At 33.7% G+C, this 21,803-nt stretch overlaps 2 protein-coding genes across 17 annotated transcripts in view; both read left to right on the top strand.

Annotated features, from left to right (window-relative positions):
- The window catches only part of LOC126883907 (ribosome-binding protein 1-like), a 189,862-nt gene that overhangs the window by 51,838 nt on the left and 116,221 nt on the right, over positions 1-21,803 (top strand). The window lies entirely within an intron of this gene.
- Positions 17,071-19,623, top strand: LOC126883909 (uncharacterized). The gene is made up of 2 exons (XM_050649623.1): positions 17,071-17,273; positions 17,525-19,623. Exon 2 carries the CDS (start codon positions 17,813-17,815, stop codon positions 18,374-18,376), a length of 564 nt encoding a protein of 187 aa, XP_050505580.1. The 5' UTR covers positions 17,071-17,273; positions 17,525-17,812; the 3' UTR covers positions 18,377-19,623.

Below are 21,803 nucleotides of genomic sequence, written 5' to 3'. Positions count from 1 at the left end.
TCACCAGAGCTAGAAGTGAATATTGGAGAAATTACAATGGAAGAAATTGGAAACACTCTAAAACTACTAAAAAATGGCAAAGCCGCAGGAATCGACAATATACCCATTGACATAATAAAAGCAGACACCGAGCAGTCAGTAGAGATGCTACATACACTTTTGAATAAAATATGGACGGACGAAGAATTGCCAAAGGAGTGGAAAGAGGGATTGATTATAAAAATACCCAAAAAAGGAGACCTGAGCAAATGCAACAATTGGCGTGCAATAACACTACTAAGTGCCACATCCAAAGTGCTGACCAAAATCATTTTGGAAAGATTGAAGCCGGAACTAGATAAAAAACTGAGAAACAACCAAGCAGGCTTCCGTTCCAACCATTCCACTATTGATCACATTTGCACCCTTAGAATTATCTTGGAACAAACAAATGAATGGAATAAAGATATAGATGTGAGTTTTATCGACTTCGAGAAGGCCTTTGACCGTGTAAATAGGGCACAGATGTGGAAAATCCTTAGATTATATGGGATACCACAAAAAATCATAAACTTTATTAAACTCTTCTACGAAGGATACAAAGCCAAACTAGAACATTCAGGTGAAGTAACAGAAGAGATATCCATAGAAAGTGGAGTCAAACAGGGTTGTGTACTATCCCCTACCCTATTTCTTATTATGATAGATTGGGTAATGAGGAAAGTAATCGACGATCGAACAGGCATCAGGTGGAACCTTTTCAAACAGCTAGAAGATCTCGAATTTGCAGATGACATCTGCCTTATAACTGAACACCGAAATCATATGCAAGCAAAAATTGACAAATTGGCACAGTACTCCGACACGATCGGACTTCGAATAAACACAGAAAAAACTAAACTTCTAAAAAATAATAACCATCCAAATAATAAAATAATGATAAACGGTAAAGAAGTAGAAGAGGTAGACAAGTTCACATATCTGGGATCTGTCATGGAAAGGAGCGGGGGGTGTAAAAAGGATATACAGACGAGAATAACAAAGGCGCAACACGCATTCAACGCTTTAAATAAAATTTGGCAAACAAACGAAATATCGGAAACAACAAAAATTAAAATCTTTAACAGTTGCATTAAAAGTATACTGCTCTATGGAGCAGAAACATGGAAACAGGACGAAAATACAACTAAAAAACTACAAACATTTGTAAACAAATCTCTAAGAAAAATCCTAAAAATATACTGGCCAAATAAAATAACTAATACAGAACTATGGGAAAGGACAAAGCAAACTAACGTATCTACTACAGTCAAGGAAAAAAAATGGAAATGGATCGGCCACACTTTAAGGAAAGACCAAAGCAGCATAGCAAGACAAGCACTTGAATACCAACCAGAGGGAAAAAGAAAGAGGGGCAGACCAGACAACAGCTGGAAAAGAACAACAACGAGAGAACACGAAAAAATTGGACTAAGATGGGGCGAAGTCAAAAAGAGAGCAAAAGATAGAAGAGAGTGGAGGGAATTAGTTCACAATTTATCCAGAGAATAAAAACAAAAGAAGATGCGCTGTCCCGGCCAGACAGCAATCTTACACTTTTGGCCAAGAAACGCATAAGCGCCCAATACTCCACAAGGAGGGATGGAACGAGAGAGAGAGATACGCCAATACGGACCAGATGCCAGCGGACACCCCGTTTGTACCTGACTGCCAGACCTCCACTTTCCATTCTCCTTCAACAGAGACACACCACACTAGTTTTGAATCTGAACCTGACATACTTTTTTCCGAGGTGGAATTCGCTTTAAAAAGACTTAAGTTAAACAAAGCAGCAGGATATGATCTCATTACTGCAGACGTCTTGAAGCATCTTCCGGAATGTGGAGTGAAAATATTACATCGATTGTGTAATGAAATATGGCACACAGGCGTCTGGCCTGAGGATTGGAGAAATACCATAATCATACCTCTTCATAAGAAAGGTTCAACAAATAATTGTAACAACTACAGGCTATTAGCTCTAATATCACACGCCAGTAAGGTGATCCTCTACATACTGCAACGGCGTCTAGAAAACTTGGCAAAAGTTGGCAAATAGCACCTGAGCAGGCTGGATTTGTAAAGGGCAGAGGTACTAGAGAACAAATCCTTAATGTAAGAAACATCATAGAAAAAGCCAGAGAATACCAGATCCCGATATTTATATGTTTCGTCGATTATACAAAGGCCTTTGATAATGTTAGATGGGACAAACTATGGAACATATTGACGACAATGGGTGTACCTAAACACTTGACTCACCTTATTAGCAAACTGTACCAAGATAACCTGGCATATATTCGAATGGACGGATACCTGTCTGACAAATGCACTTTGGAGAAGGGAGTACGCCAAGGATGCGTTTTATCTCCCTTATTATTTAACATCTATTCGGAGTTCATAATGCGCAGAGTCTTGGATGGTTGGGAGGGAGGAGTAAACCTAGGTGGTGTTAAGATATCTAACTTGCGTTTCGCAGACGACACTACACTTCTAGCCTCTACTCCAGAAGAAATTATTGAATTATTACAAAAACTCGAGGTAGAAAGTGCTAAATTTGGACTCATGGTTAACTACAACAAAACCAAAATCATGGTTATTGATCGCCAACAACAGTTTCCTGAAACCCAAACTATGGCGGGATGCGAGGTAGTCTCATCTATGATATATCTTGGAGCTCTAGTTAACAACACAGGCAGTTGTGAACCCGAAATTAGAAGACGCATTCAACTAGCAAGAGCAGCAATGAGTGAACTAAACGGGGTCTGGCGTGATCGTCACATTACTATGACAAACAAAAAGAGACTCGTTTCAACTCTGGTCTTTTCCATATTTTACTATGCATGCGAGACATGGACAGTCAAAGAATCAGATAGACGACGTATAGACGCCTTTGAAATGTGGACATATAAGACGCCTGCTTCGAATTCCATGGACGGTTCGCCGTACAAATATCTCGGTTCTGGATGAAATTAAACCGGATCAGCGTCTCTCCAGTACCGTTTACTCTAGAATTTTAAAGTTCTTTGGTCATATCCATCGAAGTGATCACAAAATGGAGCGGTTGGTGGTCCAAGGAAGGCCTCAGACTCAACGCCAACGCGGAAGATCTCCACAGCGATGGGCGGACATTACTAAAAAGCTTCTCAACAAACAGTATACTGAGGCAATACATGTAACTGACGACCGCGACCAGTGGAGAAATATTATCAATCAAACTGTCCGAGCTGCTGAAGCCCAATTATGAACCACAACACATCTGCTAAGATGTTAATGACTATGATGATGATTTGATGGTAACTTCTTGATGTCGAATAGTACTGCTGTAGACTTCTTGTAGGCCTAGGCGGATGTTCGGCCCTAGGTCCCTGCAGTTGCTGATGGTAGTTGTTGCATTCTAGATGTCATGGTCTTCTTTTTTGTCAGTCTTAGTTCCATCCCCGGTGAGGATGCTGGTGTCTCCCGTAGGGAGAAAAGTGACTTATTCCCAAAAACTAGAAGAATAATGCGTGTATAAGTTTTGACATCAAGAAGAAAAGGTACCCTTTGCCAAAAAGTTTTCAAACAGTAGCAGATGGCAAGGGGTAAATTAAATGGAATTAAGATTGATACTACTAGTTAAAATTTGATTTACACGTGCAAATATGAAATTTAGAAAGATATAGTTAAAACTAAAATATCAGAACACATACTTTGACATTGGAGGTTAGGTTTAGATAGATAGAGTAAGAATATACTGGATACGTTCAGTATGATGACTTGATGATTTAAATGTTAGATGAAAAGAGAGATAGGATAGAGGATAATAAAAGAGGGCGCCAACGAGCTTTTAACGAAGAAAACAGGTAAAACAAATAGAAGAAAATTATTACTAATGAAATATTAAAGAAAATAAAGTAAGATAATTATTTAAAAATAAAATAACAAATATGTGACTTTTGTAACGTTACAATTTGTTTCTTGTTATTTTTACAACTCTTGTCATTCTATTGATATAGTTGTTCCATTATTTTTTTCTATTTAGTGTAAATTTGTTTATACCCTGTACATTACATTTTGTTTTGATCTCGTGACTCCTGATTCGATCTCTCAGCGTATTTTCTTTAATTCTTCTGAGTATTCCCATTTCTGCTATTTCCAGCACTGTCAGTGTTTTGGCTTTGTTCAATTGCATAGGGCTTAGTGAATCTTCCTGTCATATTCTATTGCCTGTATCTATTAGGTAACATAAGTTGTCCATCTATTCTAACTTCCATTTTATGGTTTTGAGGATGTTTTCAAATTACATTTTTAAGTCTTATTCTGCCAAATGCCTTCTTCAAATCAATCAAACATGAAACGTGGTCTATTTTATTGTAATATATTTTGTCTGTAATCTGCTTTATCATGGATATTGCATCCGTCCACGACCTACCCGGGGTCAGAAACTTTGTTGCTTATCACCTAGAGCTAAGTTTATCAGCTGATTTATCGTTTTTGCAAAATTTAGTGGTATGTTTTAGTGATGTAACGAACATTCGTATTCGCATTCGCGAATATTCGCATGATTTTGCATATTCGAATTCGCATTCGAATTCGCGAAATTTGTGCGAATGTTTTGCGAATATGAATATCAGGAAAAAAATAATTTTAAGGTAATATTAGGTTAATAAAATCAAAATCAATCTATTAATTTCTCATCTATTTTTTTATTAAGAAAAGGTAACTTAATAAACTTAACCTCGTTTAATCACATTATCAGCTTTCACGTTATTTTATTATTTGGTATTATGTAATAAGGCTTAAGATTCAGATTGATTTACCTCAAGGACATAAGCGCAAAATGCCGCCTGTCAAAATGTTCAATGTGTTTTAAATTTAGGTATTCATTTTTTCGAATCCTGAGCAAAGTAATAAATATTTTTGAAAAATTTAAATGCAAAATGAAAGATTACATTATTACCGAGGGCCGAAAGTCCCGGAAAACTTATATATTGTTCATTTTAATAAGTTACATGGGTGAAAATAAAAGAGAAAATTTAGTGTGATTTTTAATTGCAAATATTTCATTCAAAAGAAACTTTTTATTTATTCTAAGGGACTTTTGGCCATCGGTAATAACGTGATCTTTCATTCTGCATTTAAATGTTTCAAAAATACTTACTAGATTTCTCAGGATTCGAAAAAAATGAATTCATTTAAAACCCATTGAAAATTTTGACAGGCGACATTTTGCGCATTTCCCCTTAAGTATCAATTAACTTATCATTATAAATTTAGAAAACATTACAAAAATAGAAGCAAATTAAAAAAACTGAATATTCGCATTCGCGAATGTCAGTAGCAGATATTCGCATTCGCATTCGTATTCGTGAATGTTGAAAAACTGACATTCGTTACATCACTAGTATGTATATGTTTCAAGGTAATATTTAGCAAATTAACACATCTGTAGTTTTCTGAATGTTTCTTATCGCCCTTTTTGAATAATAATCTTAGCTCGTCTATCCACTATTCTTCTGGTATTTTATTGTGTTTTATAATCTTGTTAATTAATGTTGTTAGTTGATCCGTCATTGCAGCTCCACCATTTTTGATTAATTCATGCGGGATCTCATCTTTACGTTGTGCTTTTCTGTTCTTTAGATTTTCAAGTGTTTTTTTACTTCACGCTTGGTTACGTGAACTTCTTCGTTTATGATGAGTCTATTGAATAAAAAGAAGTATTTGCTTTTACTTCCTCGTATTTAAGTATTTACTTAATAATAATTGAATAAAGCATTAAAGAAATGACTTTATTCAATTAGTATTAAGTAAATACTTAAATACGAGGAAGTAAAAGCAAATACTTCTTTTTATTCAGTAGACCCAATTTCTGTCATTTGTGGAAATGAAAATATAGTGAGAGTAATTCAATCGAAACCTTTGAAAGGAATAGGACACATCATTAGGAGACTGGTAAACGAGATGATCAAAAAAGTTACTGGATGTATCCCAATACAACGAATAAGCCAAAGGAGGCCGGGAACAAGATGGTGGGGTTAAATGAAAAAACACATAAACATTATGAAAACACAATAGAAAGAGAAATGGAAGACAAATAAAAAAAATTAACACAGACACTAAAATAGAGAGAAAGAAGACTAATACTCATCAGAATAGGATAACTCAAAGCGAAAGCGTGTAAGCCATATCCCCTATAACACATTCAAATAAAGACGTGCGTAAGTCATATGAAGGTGATGTTGATTTCTGAGTAGTTCCAGAAGTACCCGGCCTGACCTAGAGATGGCGGTAGTTGTAAAATATTAGTATGTATTAGAAAGTACACAATCTACCTATATTGTATGTGTTTCAAGTTTGAAGGTGCCACGTTGTTGGTTATTTGTTTGGTAGCTATCAATATTGAACGTTTTCAGAAAATTTGTGAAAATGGAGAAAATTGGTCATCATTCTGTGAAACAATACTTTCATTTGAAAGACCTCAGCCCAACCAGTATAAAAGCTGAACTGAATTCTAACCTGGATGAATCCGCTCCTTCGTTTAAAACATTAAAATATTGGGTAGCGGAGTTTAAACGAGGAAGTATGAGCTGCCAAGACGAGCATAGTAGTGGTCCACCAAATGAGGTGATGACTCCAGAACCTGTGAAGAAAATCCACAAACTGGTACTGAATGATCGTCTAGTCCTAGTCGTCGACTGAAAGTCCGCGATCAAGGAGACTTGAAGAGACAGGAGACTGATGGATTAAAAAGAGAGAACCGGCTCCAAACAAGGCAAAGATCGTTTCATCTGCAGGCAAGGTCAGGGATTGTTGGGATGTACGTTGGATAATTTTCATTGATTATCTTGAAAAAGGAAAAACATCGAGAGAAAAAAACGGAAGGAAGTGTTGTTTCATCAAGACAATGCACCAGCTCAAAAATTCATGAATTAAAGTTTGAATTGCTACCTCATGCATCCTACTCTCCAGATTCAGCCCCGTATTTTCTGTTCGCAAACTTGAACAAGTGACTATTTAGTCAAATATTTTCCAACCGAGAAGAAGCAATGTCGGTAGTTAATGGGTATTTTGAGGAGCAAGACAGTTCTTATTATTATAAAGAGTATTCAACTTATAGAACATCACTGGAAAAAGTCGACGATAGATCTAAAATGAGATTATGTTAAGAATATAATACTTAAATACATTTTTTCCAAATTTTTTGTATTTTGTTTGTTGTGTTGAGTATTTCTGGGACCACCCATATATACAGGGTGTCCAGAAACTCTCCCGACAAACGAAGACCGGAGATTCCTCAGATAATTTGAAGATAATTTAACCCAATTCATCTAATCTGAAAATGCTTCCTAAAGGAGCTAGACCTCTTTAAAGATGGCGTCTTGTAATTAGTTTTTTTTTAAAATACCTCCAGAACCCTTCTATTTACAAAAACGAAAACTGGTACGCCTATTTATCTTCCAGGGAAAAATCGATTCCATCATTTCAGAATTTCTAGTACCGGTCATAGGCGTCCGTTTTGGGTAGGGCAACGGTTATTTTATTCCATAACTGTTGTTTAACTTTTAAGTATTTTTGATACTGGATTATTAAATTTTGAGGTATTTTAGTACTAATAGGTACTCTTGCTTTAAGTCGGTAGAATGCACCGTTTTCTAGAAAAATCGATTTAAAAATGTTTCGTTTTTTAAATTTGAAAAAAAATTCAAAATAAAACAGTTAATTTTATCAACTTTAAGCAGGAATAATTTTTAGTACTAGAATACCGTATAATTTAATAATCTAGTGTCAAAAATCCTTAAAAATTAAAGACGAAACCAATAAAGTGATAAAATAACCGTTGACATACCCTAAACGGACGCCTATGACCGGTACTAGAAATTCGCAATTGATAAAATCGATTCATCTCTGGAAGATAAATAAACGTACCGGTTTTCGTTTTTGTAAATAGTTTTTTTTTAGATTCAGATAACAAAAAATTTTCAAATCGATTTTTCTAGAAAACTGTGAATCATACCGACTTTTTAAGCGTCCATTATACTACTCGCGAAGTTGATCGAAGTTCAGCGAGTACGAGAGTGGAGACAGTTACTTCATGCGACTTCGCTTCGCCTTGGCCTACTTCCATACTGTGGCGGTTTTTGTCAAAGAGGCGGGAGTCAAAGGAATCGAAGTCGGCATTGCCCGCGTGAATGTGTTCCTCGCGAAGTAGAACGAGTGTGTAGTAACGTGTACTTCGGACTTCAGTCAACTTTCCCGAGTAACTTCGCGAGAGTGTGGAGCTTGTTTAACCAAGTGTATAAACACCTTTTAGTATAAGAATACCTCAGAGTTTAATAATCCAGTGTCAAAAATAATTAAAACTTAAAGACAAAAAAGTTGTGGACAAAAGACAATGGGATAAAATAACTGTTGGCCTACCCAAATCGGACGCCTATGACCGGTACTAGAAATTCGCAATTGATGTAATCGATTTATCTCTGGAAGATAAATAGGTGGACCAGTTTTCGTTTTTCTAAAATGAAGCGTTCTGGAGCTATTTAAAAAAAACAATTTAAAGACGCCGCGCCGTCTTTAAAGAGCTCTAGCTCCCTTAGGAAGCATTTTCGGACTAGATGAACTGGGTTAAATTATCTTCAAATTATCTGAGGAATCTCCGGTCTTCGTTTGCCGGGAGTGTTTCTGGACACCCTGTATATATGAAGATCACTTCCTTTGGAATAAACGCCGAACGTCCATTTTGCATTATGAATATTTTGCAAAAGAGTACTTCCGTTAAATGTCGAGCAAAATTATATCCTAACAAGCTTTAATGAATAAAAATATAATTATTTAATCTAGTGACATCATTTTATTGCGTTTTTTTTGTCACAATAACATTTGATAAGGGCCTTATCTGTATGTTCGTCCTATGGCATTTGGAGTAAACAGTTAAAAGTGGATTTCACCAGATTAATTTGAATATAATGTATTTCTAATACAATTATCTTTTCGTGGGATTTACTTAGATCATTTTACTCTAAAAGTGCAATATTTGTTTTTAAATCATCAATTATGATGAGTGAAATTTTCATCTACATATTTTCATTAATTTAGATTCATAGAAGCCAAATGCCAAAAGCCAAAAATTCCTACTAAATGCTTCGCCAAATATAAAAAAAAATATTTAAAAACTTGCTTTCAATACTCCCGTAATAGCTATTTGTATAACAAGGGAGGAAAGTGCTACTTTTCCTCCCGAGAATGAAGTTTACTGCCCGACGCGTAGCGGAGGGCAGTAATCATTCAAGGGAGGAAAAGGCACTTTACTCCCATGTTATACATATGGTTTTTCCACCTTCCTCAAATAACAAGTATTTTTTTCATTTTTACTTAATTTATTTATGTAACTAACCAACAAAATGTATTAGAACTAAAACTAACAAGTAGGTACAATATAACTGTCATCTGTCAAATATAAGTCAAATTATTAATGTAAACATTGTTAAATTAGAATAACAATTTACTGTTTTTTACCATTCTGCAAAATACAGAGTGTTTTTAAATAAACTTAAAAATGTATAGATACTTACGTAATAGAAAATAGATATTGTACAGGGCGTCAATAAGTTATATTTCATGAATGAAATACCATTACGTCACTTTTACTTTTCCTCCCTAGGGAGGAAAAATATTTTCCTCCCTATGGAGGAAAAGTACAACTTTGCTCCCTACAATCAGATCCGGAAAAGTATATGTACTTTCGGCAGAGGTAGGTGGAAAAATTGATTACAAATTAATGTCATTACGGCTGTTTCGATGGAGTGCATTTCTGAAGTGATCAGTTTAGCTTGCGTTCAATGTTCATATCATTTTCATTTTTAATTTTGCTTTTACTAATATGTGGTCTGAATCAGAGTTTGCTCCCTTGTAGGTATGACATCTTGTGTTAGTCTTGCCATTTTTTGAAATAAGTACATGCTCTGTCTGTTTGCCTTCTCTTCGGCCTGGAAGGAGCCATGTTATTTTATATTGTTTTTTTATGTCGGAATTTTGTACTGGTAATGTGTGTGTTTGTCACCGAAGCTAAGTTGTATAGTCTTGTTCTCCATTATTATTCGTTTCTTCGTGTTTCCTTCCATGTAAGTTCCATATTATTCTCTTTTCCAAACTTGACAAGTCTCCTATTATCATCATAATTTCGTTTCCAGGTACATTTTCACAAGCATAATTCTAGTTGTCCTTGGAATTCTAATTTGTCTTCATTAATTGCATGTTCTGTTGGAGCATAAACTGGACTAATCCCTGCATTTTCCCACTACTATACTAGAATAACAATAAAGATGCACTAGAAATAAACAAACTAAGACACTTTGAATGTTACGAGGAGCACTCCCGAATTATGATTTACAATGGATAAACTTTGTAAACCATGATTTCTGATTTACAATGTATATGTTACAGTTCAAGTTGATTCTCAGTTAGAGTTGACTTTTCCTAGTTCGAGTCAACTCCAACAGAAACGAGCAGTAAAAGTTGATTTGAAAAATTTAAATAAACTTTTACTGGTTGAAGCTGACTCTTCCTAACCCTTGTTAGTAAAAGTAGATTATACAATTTATACGAGTATAATCTCACATGCATTTTTGATGAGTGTGCGTCTCTTGGTTTTGACCGTTTCAACTACTTACTAGTCCAGGCTATAACGTCGCCCCCGTTAGGTAAATTATTCTGATTCGATTTTTTTGCACAATTTTACTCAAACAAATACATCCTTATAACAAATACACAGTGTCAGGCGGTACCGCGGTCGAAAAATTGTTTAACCAATTTTTGTTAACCAAATTCACAAAAATAATTCTTATCTACCCTACCTCATATTATGTATAAGTTTTTATTGTGTGAAAATTGTAAATATAGATAGCAGTACATGAAGGGTTTAAAGTGTGCCTGAAGTAATAATGTATTTTAAATGGGATTTACTTTTCGCACTGTTTTTTAGCACATTTTCATATAATCAAATATCCTTAACTTTCGCCTTATCATGGTGATGACATGTGAGCAATAAATTACAAAAAAAGTTTTGACAGTTTTGTTGTTTGACAGAAGTTTGAATTTTTAAATGTCAAAGTTCAAAAAAATTGTAAAATAGGAATGTATTCCAGTGACGAAGAGTTGCAGTTTTTTTATTTGTTTTTTGGTAGATAAAATATTATATGAAACTGTGCGTGAAGTACTTTTTGCGCACTTAGGCGATGTATAGCACTCGGCCCGCTCGTGCTCTAAACATCGCGTGCGTGCGCAAAAAGCATACTTCACGAACTGTTTTATAAATAACTAAGTATTTCACTCCGGACAAATTTTTTTAGATTATTTTGGTCATTCGGAGCAAAAAAGGTCTCTTGTTTCTCTAAAATTTCTCTAAAATTGATAGTTTTCGAGTTATACGCGATTTAAAATTTGAAAAATGCCAAATGACCATTTTTAAGGCTTCATAACTCGATTAAAAACAATTAAGTATTATGAAAGTCAGAAAGTAACCTAATCAAAGTTTAAAGCCCCCCCTACAAGATCCTGAAGAAATTTTTGTCATTATTTTATTACTTAGCTGTTATTTTTAATTATCAACAATGAGCGCTAAAAGCGTATTAAGGCGGCCGTCAATGTGAGTGCGAGTAAGATCCTCCATTCCGACCGTCCAATGGTGCATCTCAGTCGCACTCACATTGACAACCGCCTCAATACGCTCCTAGCGCTCATTGTTAATAATTAAAAATAACAGCTTAGTAATACAATAATGACAAATATTTATTCAGTACCTTGTAGAGGATCGTTAAAATTTGATTTCGTGACTTTCTGACTTTCATAATAATAATTTTTAACTGAGTTATTAAGCCTTGAAAATGGTCATTTTCGCATTTTTCAAATTTTAAATCGCGTATAACTAGAGAACAATAAATTTTACAGAAAAATCACAAAAGACCTCTTTTGCTCCGAATGACCCAAATTAATGACGTAAAAAAATGTCCGAAGTGAATTTTTTTTGTGAATTTGTTTAAAAAAAATTGTTTAAACAATTTTTCGATTACGGTACCACCTGATACCCTGTGGATTCGTTATAAGGACCTCTTTTTGAGTAAGTTTGTGCAAAAAAATCGAACTGGAATAATTTACCTAACGGGGGCGACGATACAGCCTGGACTATAAATATCACAATTTGAACATAATATACAGTAACATTTAATTTCTAGAATCGGTTGTTTGTGTGAATCAACTTTTACTAAATGGCATTGGGAAGAGTATACTTTAACTAGTTGGAGTCTACTTTTACTAGTAAATGTTGAATAAAAATCTTCATTTTACATTTATAATCAACTTTTACTAAAACCAGCCGTTTGAGTCGACTCGAACTAGGAAAAGTCAACTCCAACTGGATAATCAACTTGAACTGTAACATATATACATACATTGCAAATCATGATTTGGAAGTGCTCCTCGTAACATTCAACGTGTCTTAGTTTGTTTATTTCTAGTGCATCTTTATTGTGATTGTAGTATAGTGTTGACGACTCGAAGAAAAGTATAGTATGCCCGATCTATAAAAAAAGAGACAAACTCCAGTGCAAAAACTACCGTGGAATTTCTCTACTATGTACAGCATATGTACTATGTACAGCATAAGTCCTCACGTATATTATAAACCAGCGGCTCCAACCACTAGCAGAAAATATTATTGGAGAGTATCACACGGGCTTCCGACAGGGAAGATCGACACTGGATCAAATATTTACAGTCAATCAGATCTTGAGCAAATCAAGCGAACACGACATTGATGTTCACAACGTGTTTGTAGACTTCAAACAGGCATACGACTCAGTCAAAAGAAACAAGCTATAACTATACTATACAGTGAGCACGTAAAGGTTGGAATAAATTCATTATTTCGTGAATGGGAGATTTTGGAAAGAAATCCCGAAACAGGTCGATTTTATTTTTAAATTATGACTGTTTGACATATATCATACTAGTGACGTCATGCATCTGAGCGTGATGACGTAATCGATGATTTTTTTAAATGCAAATAGGGGTCGTGTGATAGTCATTTGAAAGGTTATTCAATTCTCTATTCAGTAATATAAACATTAACATAATTATTTCTACAGGGTGTCCAAATTTCTTTTTCATTAAATTAATTTACACAAAAAGACGAATGTATGTAATTTATTTAATTCAAAATACATTTTACTGCTTTATATCAGAAAATAGAAAAAATGTGTATTTCAAAAATAAATATTGCTTTTTGCTTAAATTAAATATTCAAACTGCCAGGAGGTGGTTTATTTATCAGATAAGCATTTATTCCTCTTTTCTGACTGCAGTAAAATGTATTTTGAATTGAATAAATTATATACATTATTTTTTTTCTCAATTAATTTAATTCCAAAAAATTTCTTTTGGACAAATAATTATGTTAATGTTAATATTACTGAATAGAGAATTGAATAACCTTTCAAACGAGCTATCATACGACCTCTATTCTCATTTAAAAAAATAATCCATTAAGTCATCACGCTCAGATGGATGACGTCACTAGTATGATATGTATGTCAAAAAGTCATAATTTAAAAATAAACTTTACTTAATCAGTAGACCCATTTGTATCTTTCGGTGTTGGGCTATTTATATACAATTCATTAAATTACAATATTTTACAATCTTCTGAATTGTCCTAGCTCTTTCTCCATTCCTTCCTATTGAATGCCATCTGTGTTGTTTCCTGCCAAGTCTTACCCTTATTCTGCAGTATCTGCGAAATGTCACTGTTCCATTCTTTAATGGGTCTTCCTCTTCTATTCTTCCCTATTGGTTTGGCGTCCCACACTCTTTTTACTTGTCTATTATTGTCCATCCCGGTTAGATGTCCGGACCATGCCAATTTTTTCTCCTTGATTGAGTCGAGTATCGGTTTGATTTTGAGTCTTTCTCTTATTTCTTCATTTCTGATTCTATCAGTTCTTTTTACTCCGATCGTTCTTCTGAGGTATTTCATCTCTGCTGCCTGAATTCTGCTCTGATGTCTTTTGTTTAATATCCAATTTTCTGCTCCATATGTCACCGTAGGTCTATATATTGTTTTGTATATTGGCATCTTGGTCTTTGTTGATATTTCTTTGTTATTAAGGAATCCTCTATTTAGTGCTTGGAATAGCTTTCCTGTGTTTTCCATTCTGTTGTTAAGATCGTCCTCGATGTCTCCTTTGTTGTTGATTACTGTTCCTAAGTATTTGTATGAATTTGTCTGTATTATTTTTTGTTGGTCTATCATTACTTCTATTTGATCTTCCGTCCCTTGTTTTCTTGATATTTTCATTATCTGAGTCTTCTCTTTGTTTACGTTTAAGTTGTATTTGCTTGCTTCTAGGTTCCATTTCTCTAAGTTGTGTTTCAGTTTTTCTGCTGTTTCCGCAATTAATACTATGTCGTCTGCAAATATACACATCTCAGCGTTTATCATTTGCATTCTGTTCCAACCGATGCAGTATTTCTTGAAAGTTTTCTTACATTCTTTCACTATCTCATCTATTACATTTATGAATAGCACTGGGCTGAAATTTAAAAATAAAAATATTTTTTTTATTTTTATTTTTATTTTTATAATTTAAAAATAAAAATAACCGATTTCTTTTCAAAATCGCCCATTCACGAAAAAATGAATTTATTCCAACCTTTACGTGCTCAGTGTATATTGGCTGAATTGGCGATACCACACAATTAGACTCATTAAAGCCACAACTGATGAAACTCAGGCAATTGTACGAATACAAAACCACCGGATAGACTTTTTCAAAATTTCGCAGGGCCTGAAGCAGGGAGATGGGCTGGCCACAAATTGTTTAACCTGACACTGGAGTATGCGGTTAGACAAATGCAAACTGGACGAGAAAACCTACTGACCAACCGAACGGTTCAACTGGCCGGTTATGCCGATGATATTAATATTATGAGTAGAATCAACAGGAGCACAGGAAACATACGGAGAGTTAAAAACGTAAACAAAAAGGCTAGGTCTGAAAATTAACACAGAAAAACAAAAATAATGATAAATACGAGAAAAAATATAGTCTCACAAAATATTATACATGAAGATGACATTGAAACGTTTGGAGAGTTTACATACCTGGGAGTAGAAATATATGCCGACGGATCAGAAGATTGAGAAATACGTAAGAGAATAACGGAGGCAAACAGAGCTTATTTTGCCCTTTCCCATATATTTCGGTCTAAAAGTGTCCACCGAAATACAAAGATGAGAATCTATAAAACCTTAATTCGACCAATAGCATGCTACGGCAGTGAAGCATGGGTCCTGAAACAAACATCCAAAAACAAACTCAACACATTCGAAAGGAAAGTACTGAGGAGAATACTAGGAGTTGTGAGGGAAAACTGAATCCTCAGAAGTCGATGCAACAACGAGCTTAATCAACATTATAAGGAAACACCCCTGTCAGACTTCATTAGAATACAAATATTGCAATGGACCGGACATGTGATAAGAATGGGAGAGGATAGGGCTACCAAAAAGAGCAATGAATGCTAGAATGCAGGAAAAGAGACCGGCTGGAAAGCCAAGAAAGCGCTGGTAAGACACAGTAAACAGCGACGCACAAGCACTTTTAGGAGTCTGTGTATGGAGAACAGCAGCCACATACAAACAAGGGTGGAGCAAAAAATAAAGGAGGCGAAGGCTCAATTTGGGCTGTAGTGCCGTAGAAGAAATATAGTGTTAACGTTTGTTTACTCTATCTCCAGACATCTCAATTCTCAGTTTGGCCTATTTTAACTTCAACCTTCAAGTATACCCTGGAAAAAAGTAGGCTAGCCATTATTTGCGTCATGTTTTGTTAATTATTGGCTGATTATATTCTGTTTTTAACCGAAACAAATTGTTCACAGGTTTTATGATACAAACCACAAAAATAACAAATTAAGTTAACAAAAGATCGTATTTTAAGTACAATACACTTTTGCGGATGAAAGTGTTTCATTAGCCTTACTTCTCTAACAGATAATTTTGTATTACCGGATATGGTATAATGTTATCAGACAGTCTTTGTAGACTGAAATAAATTTTGTTTATTAGGTTATTAACATGGTTTATAATGCATAGAATGATGTATCTCTGTTGACACGGCTTTCGAATATTGTTTTACAGGTTTTGAAATGTTTACATAATTTAATTGCCTTAATAAAAACCGTGCAAAATTCATAAATATTCATTTTAATACGATAATGTTAATGTGTGGTGGCAATTCAATAATTTAATAACTACCTCATTCGACGCCTTTCAATTTTTGCTTCCATGTCCTCACTTATAAACAGACCAAAGTAAATCCCAGCTCTGAGGACTGAGAGATTCCCGGAGTAGGGTGTACTCATGTCCAATGATCAAAAAGGTCACGCTTCGTATAGACCGTACCTTCCTGACTACGTGACTACCAAGCTAGCTCCAAATCTCCCCCGAATCGCAGATATAACGTTGCTGAAGATTTACATACTTTTCCATAGGTAAAGGCAGTTAAAATATGATTACGATTCAGAGACCACTACCATCTGCATATGTACATTTCAACCTCTTGGTCTCTTAAGAACAGTCTAGTGTGCTATGAATCGGAATCAAATCTGTCTGCCGTGTATGCCCATTATAATGAAATAATTAACAAATAGACACAGTAGCGACGTCTAATAATAGATAGGCGAAACCCAAGAGACTTTACCGAAACCAATTTCAAATAAATGAAATAAAAATTTAAAAGATTTCTTAAGGTGTAAAAAAATTCTCACTTACACCTATACTGCCCTCCTAAGACAAAATGTCCTATCTGCAAAAATTCGGATTTTCAGGTTTTTGTCTCACTGGACTCTTAGTTCAAAACGTAACATATTTACTACGACAAAAAGCCGTAACTGACAGGCAGTGATTCAAAATTGCCATATTTATTTTGTCCTAACCAACAAAAGTTAATCAAATACCAAATAAAATTGTCCTACAGTAATATTGCTAGACGAGTATGTCCGAAGTTGGCTGAATATATGCAGATAGGACAGTGTGTCTTAATATAGAATGACGTTTGCAACACGTGACTCAACAACATAACCTTAAACCCCAGTAAGGAATAACTTCTGACTGTGCAGTTTGACGTGTATCGGTGTGAATTATTGTTGGTATTGTTAGTTTTAAAAACAGTAAATTGAAAGAGGCAATATATTTGAAGAATTACAATGGATCCTTAGTAAGTACATACTATTAAGCAATTACCTACTTTAGATATTTCTGAATGAAAAATGTGATAGAAGTTCATGTGTTATTTGCGCGGGAAAAATAAATACTGATTTTTTACGTGAATATCATTTATAGATACGTGTAACTTATATTTAAACTGGCTGCGAGTGACTTTGTAGAATTAGTTATTTAATATTTATTTAAATTTTAAATAAATATGTATTTGTTTATTTCAGATTTTATGTTTCATTTTTGTTTCAGAAATTGCCAGAACTGCTAGTCGTTCCAAGAGAATGGTTCAGGCTGCGTTAAATAAAAGCCTACAAGAAAAAATAAGTGTAATCAGACAGAAGACTAAAAACCAAGGTGTGTAACGAAAGATAATGAGTATATACCTGAAAAAGGCGAATCTGAAGAGACTGAGACTAGTGAAATAGAAAACGAGTCATTTTCAACGGATTTACACTTATTGAAGAACAATAAAGCGACTTCAAAAATCAACTAATATCAGACATAATAATAGTGAGGCACACCGAAAACAAAGAATCTATGCAAACGAAAGTAACAATAGCGCAGGAAGATTTCTTATCAAATAGTATGCCACCACTTGTAACCAATTTGGATTTTAATTTTATTGTTACTATTCTAGAAGATGCTGTAAAAAAGGCAAGCCATACATCAGAAAGAGAGTTGTACACGAGAAAGGGAGAGCTTAGAAAGAGGAGAAAATTCGAAGAAATGCCTAGTGAACGACAAGTGAAAAAAATTAAAATTTATATCGACAATCACAATGTTAAGGAAGTCTGTAAATGTCCAATGAACTGCCATAGAAAAATATCAAAAACTCGACGGGAATCTATTAATAAACAATACTGGACCCTATCAAAAGATCAACAGCGGTTATTTATATTCAAATGTACCAAAAAATTTCCGAAACGAAGAGATACCTTGAAAACTGGAAACTCGAAACGCACAAATACTTTTAAATATTTTCTTTTAGTGGAAGAAGGTTTAGAAGTAAACGTCTGCAAAGTATTTCTCTTAGCCACGTTAGGATTTGACAAAAATAATGATAGTGTTCTCAAAAATATAAGAGTTTGTGTGAAACACTAGACGAAGACTATATATTTTGTGATTTCTTTTTTTCTAATAAATTAATTTTCTTAATATTTTAAATTTATTAATTTAATAGGTGATGCACTTAGTACCTATTAATTAATGTTTCTTTATAAATAGGATCCTTTCTACTAAGTTAATTAGTCCTAACTACCGATATATTCAAATATCTTTTTTTGTGATGATATAAGTGAAAATAATATTGTACTATTAAATCCAATAATTATCAACTAACTCAGGCAGAAAATCTTAAAAATCTTGTGATTATCAATTTTTTTTGGCAAGCAATTATTAAAAAAACCGTAATATCTCAAAACTGTAATTTTGCAGATAGGACCTCTTGTCTTAGGAGAGCAGTATACCCTATCCTTCTATAATTTGCAAGAAAAAAGGCGATAAATGCATAGCCTTGGGTAATCTATAACAGGGGTCACCAAATAGCGGACCGCGGTCCGCATCCGGACCGTATGCTAGTTTTGTGCGGACCGCCATTAAATTCAGAATATAGAATGTGATTGAAATCAACATTTCAATCACATTTTTGTGATTTTTTTTAAACTGTGGTAGAATTATTTTATTTTTAAAACAAATAGTCATATTTAGTAAGTTTCAAAGAATATTAAAAAAATTCAAGGCAAAGTATTGAAAAAGAAGCCAACAGTAGCACATTTTTACAGACACCACAAAAAATGTATTTGCGGTGGACGTCAGACTCGTCGATGGAACATGTGAAACAAAAAATTTAAAAATATTTCATTAGCTCATGAGTTTCTTGAGATAACGCTGTCGAGTTTTTTTTTAAGTTTTATTGATTTTTGAGGTTTGGTATCACTCAGAATTCAAAATAACGAAATTTTTCGTAAACAGGTTGAAAATAAACATATTTATTAATGTTGAACAAAAAATAAGCATAAAGCAAAAAGTATCTCGGCAGCGTGACCCATGAAATGTCTACAAAATCTATGCAAAACTTTAGGTGGATCGGTCAAGTAGTTGGTTTACAATGTCCACCGTGTTTGAAAAAAGCAGTATTGAGAATAATGAGATAAGTTTTGACAACTTTTATTTTCAATCTCTTTTTTGTCTGTAAATTCGTAAAGTGATTCTCACCAGAATATGTTTGTGAATCGTGGAATAATTTATAAAAGAGAAGGGGAATACGTTTCTCACTACGCTCAAGCACGTTGGCGCTTTGTACAGTCCCTGGTCATATTATTATGACCACCTATGAATTTTTATAGAAATTAACTACATATTTCACTAAATATATTTTGTTTAAAAATGACTTTTAAATTTAATTTTGTTATGTAATGTTACTGTTATACATTAACTATAATATATTTAATAATAAACAGCAATAAAATATTTGAAAATATTAGATATTTATATATTATTTTATACTTTATTGAATTCCTGACCTTAATCCTATAAAAAATATTTGGGAGCTTTAAAAATGAGAAATTTCCAGTGAAAAGCTCACAAACAAATTTGTTTTGATTAATGAACTAATAAGTCATTGGAACAACAATGAGAAATTGAGGCAAAGTGAAATTAACTGCATTCAAAGTATGCCAAGACGGGTACTAGCGGTAATCAAAGTAAAGGGGGCTCAACATAATATTAAAAAAATATAAATGTGATATTTTCAAATGTTTTATTGCTGTTTATTATTAAATATATTATATATAGCAATAAAACATGTGAAAATATAATCAAGTATATTCAAATGGGAAATAAGCCACAATTTTACCTAAAAATGATTTTATTAACGTTTCGACGCCCAAGTCGGGTGTCGTTGTCAAAATACAAAATAATACTAAATAAACAAAAATGTTGTTGCTTAGTAAAAAATTCTTCTTCTTCTAATAATTTATTTAATCTGACTCATTTATATCGGCAATTCAGACACGTATTATACATTTTAAAGTAGACGACTTCAAAATGATATTGCCAATATTGATGAGTTGCGTTCCTGGGACGACTTTACTAAAAGATAGTTCATTCGATTACATGAAATCAATCCCAACTCAAGAATATCCGCCACAAAAAATCATAGCATGTGATCTGTCTTTAAAAAGACAACCAAATGCAACGGTGGCACTGAAATTCTCGCGTTAGAGATTCCATAGTAAATCACGAGGGAAAACCAGGAAAAACCTCGTGATACTAACCTAGTTTTTCCTGGTTTTCCCTCGTGATTTACTATGGAATCTCTAACGCGAGAATTTCAGTGCCACCGTTGCATTTGGTTGTCTTTTTAAAGACAGATCACATGCTATGATTTTTTGTGGCGGATATTCTTGAGTTGGGATTGATTTCATGTAATCGAATGAACTATCTTTTAGTAAAGTCGTCCCAGGAACGCAACTCATCAATATTGGCAATATCATTTTGAAGTCGTCTACTTTAAAATGTATAATATACGTCTGAATTGCCGATATAAATGAGTCAGATTAAATAAATTATTAGAAGAATTTTTTACTAAGCAACAACATTTTTGTTTATTTAGTATTATTTTGTATTTTGACAACGACACCCGACTTGGGCGTCGAAACGTTAATAAAATCATTTTTAGGTAAAATTGTGGCTTATTTCCCATTTGAATATACTTGATTATAAAAATGCCACAAGAAAATAGCTTCAGAACAACATGTGAAAATATGCTATATTTATATATTTTTTAATATTTTGTTGGGCCCCCTTTAACTTTGATTACTGCTAGTCATACTTTAAATGCAGTTAAATTCACTTTGCTTCAATTTGTCATTGTGGTTCCAATGATATATTAGTTCTTCAATCAAAACGATTTTGTCTGTGACCTTTTCACTGGAAATTTCTGGTTTTAAAAGCTCCGAGATATTTTCTATGTGATTAAGGTCAGGAATTCAACAAAATATTAAAAAATATATAAATATGTAATATTTTCAAATATTTTATTGCTGTTTATTATTAAATATATTTTAGTTAATGCATAACATTAACATTACATAATATTAAATTTAAAAATAATTTCTAAACAAAATGTACTTAATGGAATAGTTGATTTTTATAAAAATTCATAGGTGGTCATAATAATATGGCCAGGGACTGTATATTGTTATCATGCGTATCTTCGGTAATTTTCAATCGATCAGAAATTTTCAGAGAGTATTCTTGAAGTTATGCACTTTCACTTACTTAAAATAATACGAAAAATTACAAAATGTTCAAACTATCTCCATCCCTCCTCCTCCCTAACTTAAGCTAGTACTAAATTCAAAATTTAAATGCATTATTTTTCAAATATTTGCAGAAAAAATAACCAGAAACAGACAGCATTAGATCCGCACCTCGGATGTGTCATAGGTTCTCGAAACGGACCCCCAGGGAATATAATTGGTGATCCCTGATCTATAATATGATTCCGACAACACTTCAATTTATC

Source organism: Diabrotica virgifera, chromosome 4 (assembly GCF_917563875.1).
Source record: "Diabrotica virgifera virgifera chromosome 4, PGI_DIABVI_V3a".
In the NCBI taxonomy this organism is placed as follows: domain Eukaryota; kingdom Metazoa; phylum Arthropoda; class Insecta; order Coleoptera; family Chrysomelidae; genus Diabrotica; species Diabrotica virgifera.
Note: the sequence above shows the minus strand (reverse complement) of the source record. Positions and strands in the feature narration are given on the sequence as shown.

Coding starts and splice junctions, on each gene's coding strand:
- LOC126883909 (XM_050649623.1), top strand. CDS start 17,813: ATGCAAACGAAAGTAACAATAGCGCAGGAAGATTTCTTATCAAATAGT.